Source organism: Oncorhynchus nerka, linkage group LG9b (assembly GCF_034236695.1).
Source record: "Oncorhynchus nerka isolate Pitt River linkage group LG9b, Oner_Uvic_2.0, whole genome shotgun sequence".
Taxonomy (NCBI): domain Eukaryota; kingdom Metazoa; phylum Chordata; class Actinopteri; order Salmoniformes; family Salmonidae; genus Oncorhynchus; species Oncorhynchus nerka.
Window position 1 is genome coordinate 42,788,709 of NC_088424.1, and position 14,760 is coordinate 42,803,468.

At 46.1% G+C, this 14,760-nt stretch overlaps 1 protein-coding gene across 2 annotated transcripts in view; it reads right to left on the reverse strand.

The window, feature by feature from the left end:
• Positions 1 to 490: 490 nt before the first annotated feature.
• Positions 491 to 14,760, reverse strand: part of LOC115114034 (protein kinase C iota type-like) — a 73,124-nt gene continuing 58,854 nt past the window's right edge. For both annotated transcript variants that reach the window (XM_065013744.1, XM_065013743.1), the window contains 10 exons: positions 14,485 to 14,548; positions 13,714 to 13,769; positions 12,987 to 13,163; positions 11,799 to 11,983; positions 10,651 to 10,786; positions 9,763 to 9,976; positions 7,076 to 7,155; positions 6,371 to 6,460; positions 3,721 to 3,836; positions 491 to 2,952 (listed from right to left, as the gene is read on the reverse strand). In XM_065013744.1, the coding sequence (XP_064869816.1) occupies positions 2,865 to 2,952; positions 3,721 to 3,836; positions 6,371 to 6,460; positions 7,076 to 7,155; positions 9,763 to 9,976; positions 10,651 to 10,786; positions 11,799 to 11,983; positions 12,987 to 13,163; positions 13,714 to 13,769; positions 14,485 to 14,548 (1,206 nt within the window). In that variant the 3' untranslated portion in view covers positions 491 to 2,864. The remainder of the gene's footprint in view (positions 2,953 to 3,720; positions 3,837 to 6,370; positions 6,461 to 7,075; positions 7,156 to 9,762; positions 9,977 to 10,650; positions 10,787 to 11,798; positions 11,984 to 12,986; positions 13,164 to 13,713; positions 13,770 to 14,484; positions 14,549 to 14,760) is intronic.

Consider the following 14,760-nt stretch of genomic DNA (forward strand, 5'->3'; position numbering starts at 1 on the left):
ACGGACACCTAGTCAGGCAGACAGAGAGATTGACAGAGACGGACACCTAGTCCGGCAGACAGAGAGATTGACAGAGACGGACACCTAGTCAGGCAGACAGCGATGGACAGAGACGGACACCTAGTCAGGCAGACAGAGAGATTGACAGAGACGGACACCTAGTCAGGCAGACAGAGAGATTGACAGAGACGGACACCTAGTCAGGCAGACAGCGATGGACAGGACAAACAGGCAGATAAACAGACACAACGAGCCAGCCAGACGGATATAGACACTCTGACAGACGAACAGCGATAGACACACCAACAGACCAATGAACAGAGAGACAGAAGAAAAGCAACAGCACGAGACAACCAGTAGCAGGGACAAACAGCAACACAGACAGGGAGGGAAATAAAAACATCATCCCCATCAAAGTGTTTTCAAACAGGTTTCACACAATAACAATAATCACCAATCAATGTAGCGATCAATCATTAGAGAAACAGCACTTTTTTAAATATATTTTTTTATTTTTAAGTAACAAAAATACATTGCAATATAAAGTAACATGATAAAAATTCTGAAGAGTTGTTTGTTTCTCCAATCACCACTTGGCACCACTTTAAAACACTTTGGTAGCATCCCAATCATCACCCTAAATGGCACCCTATTCCCTATTTTAGTGCACTTGTTTTTTTCCACCAGGGCCCATAGAGCTCTGATCTAAAGTAGTGTGCTATATAGGGCATAGGGTGCCATTTGAGACTGAACTATTTTTTTTAGAACTTGGAATATAAATTGAAGCTGTTAAATGCTTTGATAGTGTTTCTTATTCAATTTGATGAAAATCTCTTTCAAGAGCGTCATCTGGAGGTCAGAAGTGGTCCAGGAGATCGACGGTCAGACTCCATCCTTATCATTCATATTCAAACTGATTCACAGACATGGACTAGAGAAAACTAAAGAAACTTTTTTTTTTTTAATATTGTGAAAACAGATATATAAACAAAAGAGTTTCAGAAAGGCATTCTATTTTAAAAATGAACAGAGAGGGAAAACTACAAACTTTAATATAATATTAGGTATAATATGAGCTAATAATATAATATTAGCTAATATTAGGACACCAGCTTTTCCTACTGTGTGTGTATATACTGTACCACTGTAAAGGAAAATACATATTTAACAACTTTTCTTCCTCCTTTAGAAAATATTGTTTTGGTTCTTTGTCAACGACAGATTGCATAAACTACTAGGTTGTGTCCCAAATGGCAAGAATGACTTTCGTCCCAAAATGGCACCCCATTCCCTAGTGCACTCCACGTAGAGTATAAGGTGCCATTTGTGAAGCATACACACTATGTGAGATTGGTTTGGCAAGTTAGTGTCTATTGTCGTCTGAGAGGCCCCGGCGGCCCTTCGCCTCTCTCTATTCAACAGCAGGACGCTCTTTGATGATGTCATCACCGGGTTGTCTGGTAACCATGCAGAGCTAACTAGTGAGAGCGTTGGACTAGTAACCGAAAGGCTGCAAGATCGAATCCCTGAGCTGACAAGGTAGAAATCTGTCGTTCGGCCCCTGAACAGGCAGTTAACCCACTATTCCTAGGCCGTCATTGTAAATAAGAATTTGTTCTTAACTGACTTGCCTAGTTAAATAAAGGTTAAAAAAATAATAATAATTGTGCACTAGTTTTGACCAGGGCACATAGGGCTATGACCAAACGTAGTGCGCTAGATAGGGCATAGTGTGCCATTTGGGACATATCACTAAACTCAGCTAGTGGTCCAGCCCACTCGTATCCAAATCTTCTCCTCACAGTAAATTCTTTCATTCACAGTGTGGTAGTATCCATAACAGCACCCTAACTCTAAATCTTGCAGTGTTATCGTAGAGTACTTTTGTTGCGCTCTTTATATAGTATAGGATGCCATTTGACATGTGCCTTTTGTCAGTATCTACGTTAGTTAGTGTTGGTTGGCTGCTGAGACGGCAATCGCTTTAACTTGGAACCGTCTCTGTCCTGGAAGTTGCCACGACGACTACTGCAAAACGTAAACAATAAGTGAGCCAACGGGCTTGACGACGGCGTAACACTTTGGGGACATTGACCAGCGTACATAGACTGCCATTTCATTAAATAAAATGAGAAAAATATATAGATTGGTGTTTTTTTGTGTTTTTTTTTTTAAATGCTGTTTTCCACTTGTTCTTCTTCAGTCCTCTACAAACATGGTGCTGCAACAATGCTCATCATGATACATGTAGTGAACATAAAACCATTTTCAACTATGTTCCCTGGTGATCTGGCTTGGGGTTAAAAGGCCTTGGCTAAACATCATTCTTATTATGTACAAATAAAATATGCATTAACCACCTCCAAGCTGGGAAGAAGAGAGGATGGTTAGTTTGTTCTCTGTGGACCGTCTGTGTCCCCCCTCCCTTTGTGTCCAGTAACCTAGGTAACCAACCTCCAAGCCTCATTGGCTACTGAGAGCCTGCACTCTGATGACCAACGAGGAAATCAGTGCGGATTTGGTACATGAATACAAAAATAATTGAGAGAGAAAGTAGTTTTAAAAGACTAGTGGTTAAAAAAAAAAAAAAGGACAGTGACGTTCGTCCAAAATGGCACCCCATTCCCTAGTGCACTACACGTCAAGGATAAGGTGCCATTTGTGACACACTATGTGAGATTGGTTTGGCAAGTTAGTGTCTCTCGTCTGAGAGGCCCGGCGGCTCTCCGCCTCTCTCTATTCAACAGCAGGACGCTCTTTGATGATGTCATCACCGGGTAGTCTGGTAACCATGCAGAGCTAACTAGTGACGTCGTCGAGGACACGAGGTGGCGCGCTGTGTCCACTCCCACACACTCCCTAGTTCACACACACTCCTCGGCCGACATCAGCAGAGGGTTGATGTACTCGAACCCTTCGAACTCCGACTGGTCGATTTTCTTCACCGCGTCACTGGAAAACAGGACAGGAACAGAGGTTAAGGGGGTCGTCCTATGACCGTGCTGATCAGGAACTCATTCACAGGTCTTAGTAACCTCCATCATAGGCAGCCTCTGTTTTGAAACCATTCAGTACTCCATTCAGTACTCCATTCAGTACTCCATTCAGTACTCCATTCAGTACTCCATTCAGCAAGAAGTTTTTAGGACTCATGGTATTCTTTATAAACATGAGGGATGTCTGTAAAGATATCTGCACTGGTCTCTAATTTATTTACAAAGCAGTCTGGCAGAAACTTCCACTGTACATCACTTCATTGATTCATTTTAGACAAACAAAATGACCAAATCCGTTCTCAGGGATGGATATCTCTGGAGATCCCGTTGGTCTCCATAGAGTTAGGAAAATCTGATTTGAGTTGTTCCTGCCCTTTATGTGTGGATCAATACACAAAATCAGACATTTAAAATTATTGACTGGAGACTTATGTAAATGAATGCGATTGCTTTTCTTAAATATGTTTAATGTGTATTATTATTATTATAATAATAGTGGGTTTTATTTATGTAGTGGGTTTTATTTATGTAGTGGGTTTTATTTATGTAGTGGGTTTTATTTGTAAATGTATTCAGGGCTCTCTTGTAAAAGAGTGACTCCCTGTTTAAATGAAGATGAATCAAATAAATAAAACTGATTCATGAAGAATGACAGACAGCGCCAGACAGAGACAGACAGCGCCAGACAGAGACAGTCTGCCCAGCCAGCCATTAGGACACTCACTCGTCATCAGGCGTGAGCTGGATAGGCTCGTTGGTAAACTGGGTGTCGAAGCTGTCCAGTCCAAACTCTCCTGAGATGTTGGGTTTGAATGGAGGAGCCACCTGCTTTTGTTCCATCTGAAACAACACAAGGCAATGGGGTCAGAGGGCGGACACACACACCTTGAGCTTGATACTCTTTTAAAATAATGTACATGAAGCTATTTAGCTAAATGCTTTTATCCAAAGCTACTTACAGCCAACTTTATACTGCAAGCACCATGTTTCAACCAACAAGCATTATTTACAAAACAATACTTCAAATCAAATCAAACTTTATTTGTCACATGTCCCGAATACAACAGGTATAGACCTTAGTGAAATGCTCACTTACAGGCTCTAACCAATGGTGTGAAAAAAAAGGTGTGTGTGTGTGTAAGTAAAGAAATGGGGTTCAGTGTATGAAACTGTCTAACAAAAATGATTTTACCAAAAGCCAATCTCCCTGTTTCTCTCTGAAACAATATTAGTGACTGTGCTGTGGCTTAGTGAAAACTCCACTGTAAACTCAGGCCAGACAGACAGACAGACAGACAGCCTGCAGTGTGTTGACCCAGTACTGCCCCCCCTGCAGGTAGACTAGAGTACTGCACGGGCAGGCTGCCACCTGTTGTTTATGAGGTGAGACTGAGTGGAGGGGGAGGCAGCCCAGCAGTGTAACCTGATCCTTCCAGACAGAGAGCCAGCCAGCCAGTACAGCAGCAGTCCAGACCAAACAGGGGAAAGAGGTCAGGCTGCTCCTGAGCTGGTCTGGGACTGGAGGCATGTCTAGATGCCAGCCTGTTTGTTTAGCTGGCAGGTGGGCGGGTGGCTGGAACTAGGGAGATTGCCTTGGGAGTATGTCTGGCCCATTACCATGGTTGGAGTCAATTCCTTTACAATTCAGGAAGTAAACTGAAATTCCAATTCCATTTTTCCAGAATATTGAAAATCTGAATTGACCCCAACCCTGGTGTCTGCTGCAACAGGTGAAACATCATGAGGTTAACCATGTTACTGCTTATTGGTGGTGAACATCTAACTACAACAGAACCACTTAGTCCAGGAATAGGTTTAATAGGACTCTGAGAAACCTGCCCTTAGAGAACCAAAACATCCCATTGGCCTGTCTTGTTCCCTGGTGGGAAAGGAGACCGTCTGGGCTTGTCTAAGGTGATGACCCTCAACTATGTGGAAACTAGAGGTCGACTGATTCATCGGAATGGCCGATTAATTAGGGCCGATTTCAGGTTTTCATAACAATCGAAAATCGTTATTTTTGGGCGCCGATTTGCCAATTTAAATATTATTATTTATTTGTTCTACTTTTATTTAACTAGGCAAGTCAGTTAATAATACGTTCTTATTTTCAATGACGGCCTAGAAACGGTGGGTTAACTGCCTCGTTCAGGGACAGAACGACAGATTTTCACCTTGTCAGCTCGGGGGACCCAATCTTGCAACCTTACAGTTAACTAGTCCAACGCAAAAACGACCTGCCTCGCTCTCGTTGCACTCCACAAGGAGACTGCCTGTTACGCGAATGCAGTAAGTCAAGGTAAATTGCTAGCTAGCATTTAACTTGTCTTATAAAAAACAATCATAATCACTAGTTAACTACACATGGTTGATGATATTACTAGATATTATCTAGCGTGTCCTGCATTGTGTATAATCTGACTGAGCATACAAGTATCTAAGTATCTGACTGAGCGTTTTGCCAGCAGCTCTTCGTTGTGCGTCAAGCATTGCGATGTTTATGACTTCAAGCCTATCAACTCCCGAAATGAGGCTGGTGTAACCGAAGTGAAATTGCTAGCTAGTTAGCGCGCGCTAATAGCGTTTCAAACGTCACTCGCTCTGAGCCTTGCAGTGGTTGTTTCCCTTGCTCTGCATGGGTAAAGCTGCTTCGAAGGTGGCTGTTGTCAGTGTGTTCCTGGTTCGAGCCCAGGGAGGAGCGAGGAGAGGGACGGAAGCTATACTGTTACACTGGCAATACTAAAGTGCCTATAAGAACATCCAATAGTCAAAGGTTAATGAAATACAAATGGTATAGAGGGAAATAGTCCTATAATTCCTATAACTACAACCTAAAACTTCTTCCCTGGGAATATTGAAGACTCATGTTAAAAGGAACCACCAGCTTTCATATGTTCTCATGTTCTGAGCAAGGAACTGAAACATTAGGTTTCTTACATAGCACATATTGCACTTTTACTTCCTTCTCCAACACTTTGTTTTTGCATTATTTAAACCAAATTGAACATGTTTCATTATTTACTTGAGGCTAAATTGATTTTATTGATGTATTATATTAAGTTAAAATAAGTGTTCATTCAGTATTGTTGTAATTGTCATTATTACAAATAAATAAATAAAAATCAGCCGATTAAATCGGTATAGGCTTTTTTGGTCCTCAAATAATCGGTATCGGCAGTATAGGAGTTGATTTGTCTCACTGTCTGTCGTTCACAGTGTTGAAGTTAATTATCATTGGTGAGAATTCTGCTGCTTCGTTTGAATGAAAACAATGATTCACCGGCTCTCCTCTCTGTTGGATCATGGTGTTCTAACCCACCTCAACACCAGAGAACACTGATAGACAGAGAAAGATAGAAGACACGATGACTCACAAGGTCCCAGTCTACGTTTCGGAAGAAGGGATGACCCATGATGTCAGCGAAGCCCGTCTGGGGGTGACAACCTAGCCTCTCCTTAGGTTCCTTGGAGAGAGATAGAAGAGAGGGAGGGAGAAGTGGAAGAGAGGGAGAGCAACGAAGAAAAGGGTGCGAGAGAAAATTACAACATATATAATGAGACAGGTGGGAGGGAGAGAGGGAGGGAGAGGAGGCGGGAGGGAGAGAGGGAGGGAGAGGAGGCGGGAGGGAGAGGAGGCGGGAGGGAGAAGAGGCGGGAGGGAGAAGAGGCGGGAGGGAGAAGAGGCGGGAGGGAGAAGAGGCGGGAGGGAGAGAGGGTGGGAGAGGAGGCGGGAGGGAGAGAGGGTGGGAGAGGAGGCGGGAGGGAGAGAGGGTGGGAGAGGAGGCGGGAGGGAGAGAGGGTGGGAGAGGAGGCGGGAGGGAGAGGAGGAGGAGAGAGAGAGGAGGCGGGAGGGAGAGAGAGGAGGCGGGAGGGAGAGAGAGGAGGCGGGAGGGAGAGAGAGGAGGCGGGAGGGAGAGAGGGGAGGGAGAGGAGGCGGGAGGGAGAGAGGGGAGGGAGAGGAGGCGGGAGGGAGAGAGGGAGGGAGAGGAGGCGGGAGGGAGAGAGAGGAGGCGGGAGGGAGAGGAGGCGGGAGGGAGAGGAGGCGGGAGGGAGGAGAGGCGGGAGTGTGCAGTAGTTACCTTGTTGAGAAAGCCCTTGAGGACGCTGGCAGCTTTGACTGACAACGATCGAGGAATCCTGATCTGTTTTTCCAATATTACTACAGAGGAGGAGAGAGATTAGATTAGATTTTGAGAGGGCTTTTACAATAGTGACAGAGTGGATATAAAGAGAGAGGCTGTGAAAAATACCTTATTGAAACCGATATTCTGACACTGTGGACATGTGTCAGGCACTGCAGCATTACCACTATCCCAGTCAGCCCTCAAGAACAATCAGACTTTTGACTAGAGGTGCACAGTAGGGTTGGCAGTATACAGATATTCCTACTGTCCCCCGGGACGGCTTAGTACACAACAGGGCGTCAAAAAAAGACAATTGGGTGTCCATTACCAGAATGCTAACAAAATTAGCACAAGTAATTAAGCATTTCAATGGATGCTGCTAGCTAAATATGCTAACGAGCCCAAACAAAAAATAAACGAATTACAAAGACAGGCAAGTCCGCTCATAAAACTGTACATATATTAGGTAGGAGCTACTGAATGTCATTTTTGGTGAGTTCAGATATTTACAAGCGAATGTGAACGAGAGACATTATGCAAATGAGCACATTTGAGACCCATGTTTGTCTGAAGGAGGAATAGTGCTGTGTACACACAGTGTGTGTGGAGTTGCTAGGGAAACAGGCCTGCTGTGTACACACCGTGTCTGTGTGGAGTCGCTAGGGCAACAGGCCTGCTGTGTACACACCGTGTCTGTGTGGAGTCGCTAGGGCAACAGGCCTGCTGTGTACACACCGTGTCTGTGTGGAGTCGCTAGGGCATCAGGCCTGCTGTGTACACACCGTGTCTGTCTGGAGTCGCTAGGGCAACAGGCCTGCTGTGTACACACCGTGTCTGTGTGGAGTCGCTAGGGCAACAGGCCTGCTGTGTACACACCGTGTCTGTGTGGAGTCGCTAGGGCAACAGGCCTGCTGTGTACACACCGTGTCTGTGTGGAGTCGCTAGGGCAACAGGCCTGCTGTGTACACACCGTGTCTGTGTGGAGTCGCTAGGGCAACAGGCCTGCTGTGTACACACCGTGTCTGTCTGGAGTCGCTAGGGCAACAGGCCTGCTGTGTACACACAGTGTCTGTCTGGAGTCGCTAGGGCAACAGGCCTGCTGTGTACACACTGTCTGTCTGGAGTCACTAGGGCAACAGGCCTGCTGTGTACACACCGTGTCTGTCTGGAGTCGCTAGGGCAACAGGCCTGCTGTGTACACACCGTGTCTGTCTGGAGTCGCTAGGGCAACAGGCCTGCTGTGTACACACCGTGTCTGTCTGGAGTCGCTAGGGCAACAGGCCTGCTGTGTACACACCGTGTCTGTCTGGAGTCGCTAGGGCTACAGGCCTGCTGTGTACACACCGTGTCTGTCTGGAGTCGCTAGGGCAACAGGCCTGCTGTGTACACACCGTGTCTGTCTGGAGTCGCTAGGGCAACAGGCCTGCTGTGTACACACCGTGTCTGTCTGGAGTCGCTAGGGCTACAGGCCTGCTGTGTACACACCGTGTCTGTCTGGAGTCGCTAGGGCAACAGGCCTGCTGTGTACACACCGTGTCTGTCTGGAGTCGCTAGGGCTACAGGCCTGCTTGCTCTGCTCAGAGAAGATGGGGGAGGAGCCGACAGGAGATCAAGCTGCAGCGACAGCTGTACAGATAACTCATCCCAAGAGAGCTTTGACTTCTCAAACATGGCAGACAGCTAACACAATATGATGCCCTTTATTAATTCAGCCACTTACTTAGAGAAGTTAAACTTAGGAGTTCAGTTAAAACAGAATTACTTGTTTTTCACGCAGGGAATTTCGTTGCATTTCAGTAAACGCAGAACTAAAATGCGTATTATTGTAATTTACTGTTCGTTGTCAAACTAATTTTGAGCTTCAGTTGCACTTTTCCACTCGGATGACAATCCACGAACGGATATCAAAAGACAACGACCGACGTGTAGCTACTTTTCTCAGTGTCGACAGACTATTTTCCTCCGGTAAGACGCAAGATTAACTTTAAACAAAACATTAGGAAATGTAGCTGGCTAAACATTAGAAATATGACGGCCATGCATCGTTTCTTGCAACAACAAAAAAATACCTTGCTTTTTCATTGTAAGAATTGACTTACAGCCAGATAGTGTTGGACTTCTGTTGTCACTGATGACAATGAAGTGATTTTCTGCCAAATACGTTGCGTGAATGTATTTTCTGTGAAGGGAAACTATAGTTGCAGTCCCTGAGCACTCGATAGGAAACGCAACCCGTCACTACACAGCTGAACTCACCAGCTCCCATTTTTCTTCCGTTGTGCTATTTACAAAACACACGTGACTGGCTCAACTGTTCTGGGGGAACTCACGGTAAGCTTCATAATGTGACTGGTAAAATACAGAACGCAATATGCTTTATCTCCTAACATGTTGCACTAGCTGACTGCAAGTATTTACTGTAAAAGTAACTACAAATATTACAAATATTGAAAAACTTAAAAATAAATTGTTTCCAAATAACCCGGTATATACCGTTTACCGCCCAAGTCTAGCTGCACAGAGATCCTTTTTTACTGACTGATGAGAGTACCACGTACTTTCTCTTGAGGATCGGCCAATACAGAGTAACAACACGAGTACTTTCCATAACATGAACTTTGACCCTGTCCTAACAGCATTACCTTGGAATAGGTAGTCTTCTGTGTTCTGGTCTGGGTTGTCGGTGCTTCCTACAATGTCGAAGGGCGACCGCCCAGCCATCATTTCAAACATCAGCACCCCCAGAGCCCACCAGTCCACGCTGAAACCATAGTCCTCTCCTCTCAGTATCTCAGGGGCGATGTAGTTGGGGGTCCCACAGAACGTACTGGTGGTGTCCCCTGGCCTCAAGCCCTCCTACACAGCATCAGGAAGCACACACACACATCTCACAACGTTCAGGGTCCCGTTGGGCTCAGTTGGAGCATGCCACTTGCAACAGCAGGGTTGTGGGTCCCATTCCCACGGTGGACCAGTACATAAGAGGAATGAAAATGTATATACTCTCTGCTGTAAGTCGCTCTGGATAAGAGCTTCTGCTAAATGACTCAAATGTAACACACACAAGCAAGCTTAAGATGCACAGGGACAACTACAACCGCACACACACACACAAGCTTAAGATGCACAGGGACAACTACAACCGCACACACACACACACACACACACACACAAGCTTAAGATGTACAGGGACAACTACAACCGCACACACACAAGCTTAAGATGTACAGGGACAACTACAACCGCACACACACACACACACACACACACACACACACACACACACAAGCTTAAGATGCACAGGGACAACTACAACCGCACACACACACACAAGCTTAAGATGCACAGGGACAACTACAACCGCACACACACACAAGCTTAAGATGCACAGGGACAACTACAACCGCACACACACACACACACAAGCTTAAGATGCACAGGGACAACTACAACCGCACACACACACACACAAAGATAGACACACACAGTACAGACAGAAACACAGCAACAGACACACTTTCGACACTCACCTTGCACATGCCGTAGTCAGTGAGTTTAATGTGTCCCTCCGACTCCAGCAGCACGTTGTCCAGTTTGAGGTCTCTGTAGATGATGCCTCTCTCGTGGAGGTAGTTCAACGCCAAGCTGATCTCTGCGGAGTAAAACCTGACACACACAGAGAGATGGTGAAGAACTAGTCAGACTCAACACACACACACAACACCACCGTCTTAGAGCTACGCAGCTAATCACCAAGCCCTTGGTTCGTAGAATCAGAGGTGTAATTATTAGTCCGAAACGGAACATTTTGCAACTAAAAAGCAAATTTATTGGCATTGGACAAATTCAGGTAGGTCTCACCCCGTTTGCGTCCGTTTAAGAAACGTTTTGCAACAGAATCGGCATAATGAATACACCCCCAGGTGTGCTAGAGCTGGTGGCCTGCCCCAAAAGGTTCTAGGTTCGGAGATGTGGGAATTTTACGTCTGGCAACGTGAGCCTACTGGGGGAGAACAATAGATGTGTAGTCCTGGGCGTTTCAGAGGAACGGACATGACATAACCTTCAAATTCAAATCTGGACCTCGGAGCCAGTTCCACTGCTTTAAAATGGTATCATTTGTTTCCCCCGTAATCAGGGACTGATTTATACCTGGGACCAGTTCCACTGCTTTAAATGGTATAATTTGTTTCCCCCGTAATCAAGGACTGATTTATACCTGGGACCAGTTCCACTGCTTTAAATGGTATCATTTGTTTCCCCCGTAATCAGGGACTGATTTATACCTGGGACCAGTTCCACTGCTTTAAATGGTATCATTTGTTTCCCCGTAATCAGTGACTGATTTATACCTGGGACCAGTTCCACTGCTTTAAATGGTATCATTTGTTTCCCCCGTAATCAAGGACTGATTTATACCTGGGACCAGTTCCACTGCTTTAAATGGTATCATTTGTTTCCCCCGTAATCAGGGACTGATTTATACCTGGGACCAGTTCCACTGCTTTAAATGGTATCATTTGTTTCCCCCGTAATCAGGGACTGATTTATACCTGGGACACCAGGTGGGTGCATTTCATTATCAGGTAGAACAGCACTACAGACCTCGTCGGGTAAGATTGAAACGCCCCATGGATTATTTCCAAGTCCGGTGTAGCCATGACATCACTGTTCTCACCTGGCGTGTTCCTCAGGGATTTTCCTCTGTCTCTGCATGTGGAACATCAGATCTCCTCCGTTCACATACTCTATGATAAAGAACAGTCTGCTCTCAGTCTGGAAACAGGAGTGAAGCCCCACTAGGAAGGGGTGGTTGGACGCCTGCTCAAACACGTGCTTCTCTGTCTGGACCCAGTCAATGTCCTACAACACACACCATTTGGAAATCAAGTCTTAAAACGCAATTTAAAAAAGTTTAGTAGAAATTACCAGCCATCCATCTGATAGAGGACAGATGGATAGACCGACTGACAGGAAGACAGGCAAACAGACAGACAGGAAGACAGGCAAACAGACAGACAGGAAGACAGGCAAACAGACAGACAAACAGACAGACAAACAGACAGACAGGAAGACAGGCAAACAGACTGACAGGAAGACAGGCAAACAGACTGACAGGAAGACAGGCAAACAGACTGACAGGAAGACAGGCAAACAGACTGACAGGAAGACAGGCAAACAGACTGACAGGAAGACAGGCAAACAGACTGACAGGAAGACAGGCAAACAGACTGACAGGAAGACAGGCAAACAGACTGACAGGAAGACAGGCAAACAGACTGACAGGAAGACAGGCAAACAGACTGACAGGAAGACAGGCAAACAGACTGACAGGAAGACAGGCAAACAGACTGACAGGAAGACAGGCAAACAGACAGACAGGAAGACAGGCAAACAGACAGACAGGAAGACAGGCAAACAGACAGACAGGCAAACAGACTGACAGGCTACAGAATGAGACAGAAGATGTTAGGAGTGAGAATGGCTGAACACAGTGAATGGTGTTGACAGACTGCTCCCATCTGATGAGGGCTGCAGAAGAAGTGATTTCTGGCATTCTAAGCACAGTGACTGGATGCCCTAGTGATGTGAGGAGACTGACGATGTGTGAACACAGTGAATAGATACAGATCTCCAGATCTCCATTGATGGACAGATAATAATAATAATTGGTTTGAACAGAGAGAAGAACTAGACAGACAGAGGAGAAATGGCACAGATGATCAGGTAGCACCTGTCAAAGTGTCGATCATGTGTTAATGTAACTGTGTGTGGGTTTACATGTACAAGTGTGTGTGGGTGTGTGTGTGTGTGTTTACAGGTATCAGTGTGTGTGTGTGTGTGTGTGTGTGTGTGTGTTTAGTACCTCGTCGTCGTTGACCAGCTCCTTCTTAACCACCTTCATGGCGTAGATCCTCTCTGTCTTCTTGAGTCGGACCAGCAGGACCTTGGCATAGCTGCCCCGGCCAATCACGCTCAGCAGATCAAAGTCCACCAGACCCAGACTGGAAGCCGACTTCCCCGTGTCTCTGCTGCAGCGCGCCTACAGGACAGACAGAGAGACAGAGTTAAACATGAGACAGAGACACGAGGTAGAGACAGACGTGAGACAGAGACACGAGGTAGAGACAGACGTGAGACAGTGACACGAGGTAGAGACAGACGTGAGACAGAGACACGAGGTAGAGACAGACGTGAGACAGAGACACGAGGTAGAGACAGACGTGAGACAGAGACACGAGGTAGAGAGAGAGACAGTGACACGAGGTAGAGACAGAGACAGACGTGAGACCAGAGACACGAGGTAGAGACAGAGACAGACGTGAGACCAGAGACACGAGGTAGAGACAGACGTGAGACCAGAGACACGAGGTAGAGACAGACGTGAGACAGAGACACGAGGTAGAGACAGACGTGAGACCAGAGACACGAGGTAGAGACAGATGTGAGACAGAGACACGAGGTAGAGACAGACGTGAGACAGAGACACGAGGTAGAGACAGACGTGAGACAGAGACACGAGGTAGAGACAGACGTGAGACAGTGACATGAGGTAGAGACAGATAAAGACAGACATTTGGCAACAAACACACCTCTTTCTCTTCTCCATCGGAGTTCAGACTCTCACTGGAGTCTTTGTTCTGAGGACCTGAGTAGAGAACGAGAGAGAGAACGAGAGAGTGATACAGAAGGCTTCCTCCTAGACACTAGAGTGATACAGAAAGGCTTCCTCCTAGACACTAGAGAGATACAGAAGGCTTCCTCCTAGACACTAGAGAGAGATACAGAAAGGCTTCCTCCTAGACACTAGAGAGTGATACAGAAAGGCTTCCTCCTAGACACTAGAGAGTGATACAGAAAGGCTTCCTCCTAGACACTAGAGAGTGATACAGAAGGCTTCCTCCTAGACACTAGAGAGAGATACAGAAGGCTTCCTCCTAGACACTAGAGAGAGATACAGAAGGCTTCCTCCTAGACACTAGAGAGTGATACAGAAGGCTTCCTCCTAGACACTAGAGAGTGATACAGAAGGCTTCCTCCTAGACACTAGAGAGATATAGAAGGCTTCCCCCTAGACACTAGAGAGTGATACAGAAGGCTTCCCCCTAGACACTAGAGAGTGATACAGAAGGCTTCCTCCTAGACACTAGAGAGAGATACAGAAGGCTTCCTAGTGGGTATGTTAAGCCTTCTCATTCAGCCAGCCACTGGGCTTATTAAAGCGGTCTTCCTGCTAGATGCAACTTAGTGACTAAGGTCTGAAGGAACTATTCATTTAGCCAAAATGTCTTTGATTGTTTACCTAGTTTTGCTCACCAAGGCTAGTTATCTAAGTCTTTAACAAGGCGGTGTGCGTGTGTTACCTGGCTGTCCAGAGTGGTCTAATGGTGTGATGGAGGCCCCCCTATCAGGCCCCATGATGGGCTCCTAGACAGAGGAGAGATATGAGAGAACGACAGAGAAAAAGGAATCATTGAGAAATACGGAGGCAAAAAGTATTTCAAGTCAGTCCTTTATGAGTCCGAAACTACAGTAGGTCCAGGGCCCACAGTCTCTCTGACCGCATAGCTGAACACTCAGGGCCCACAGTCTCTCTGACCGCATAACTGAACTAAGTTCACACTCAGGGCCCACAGTTT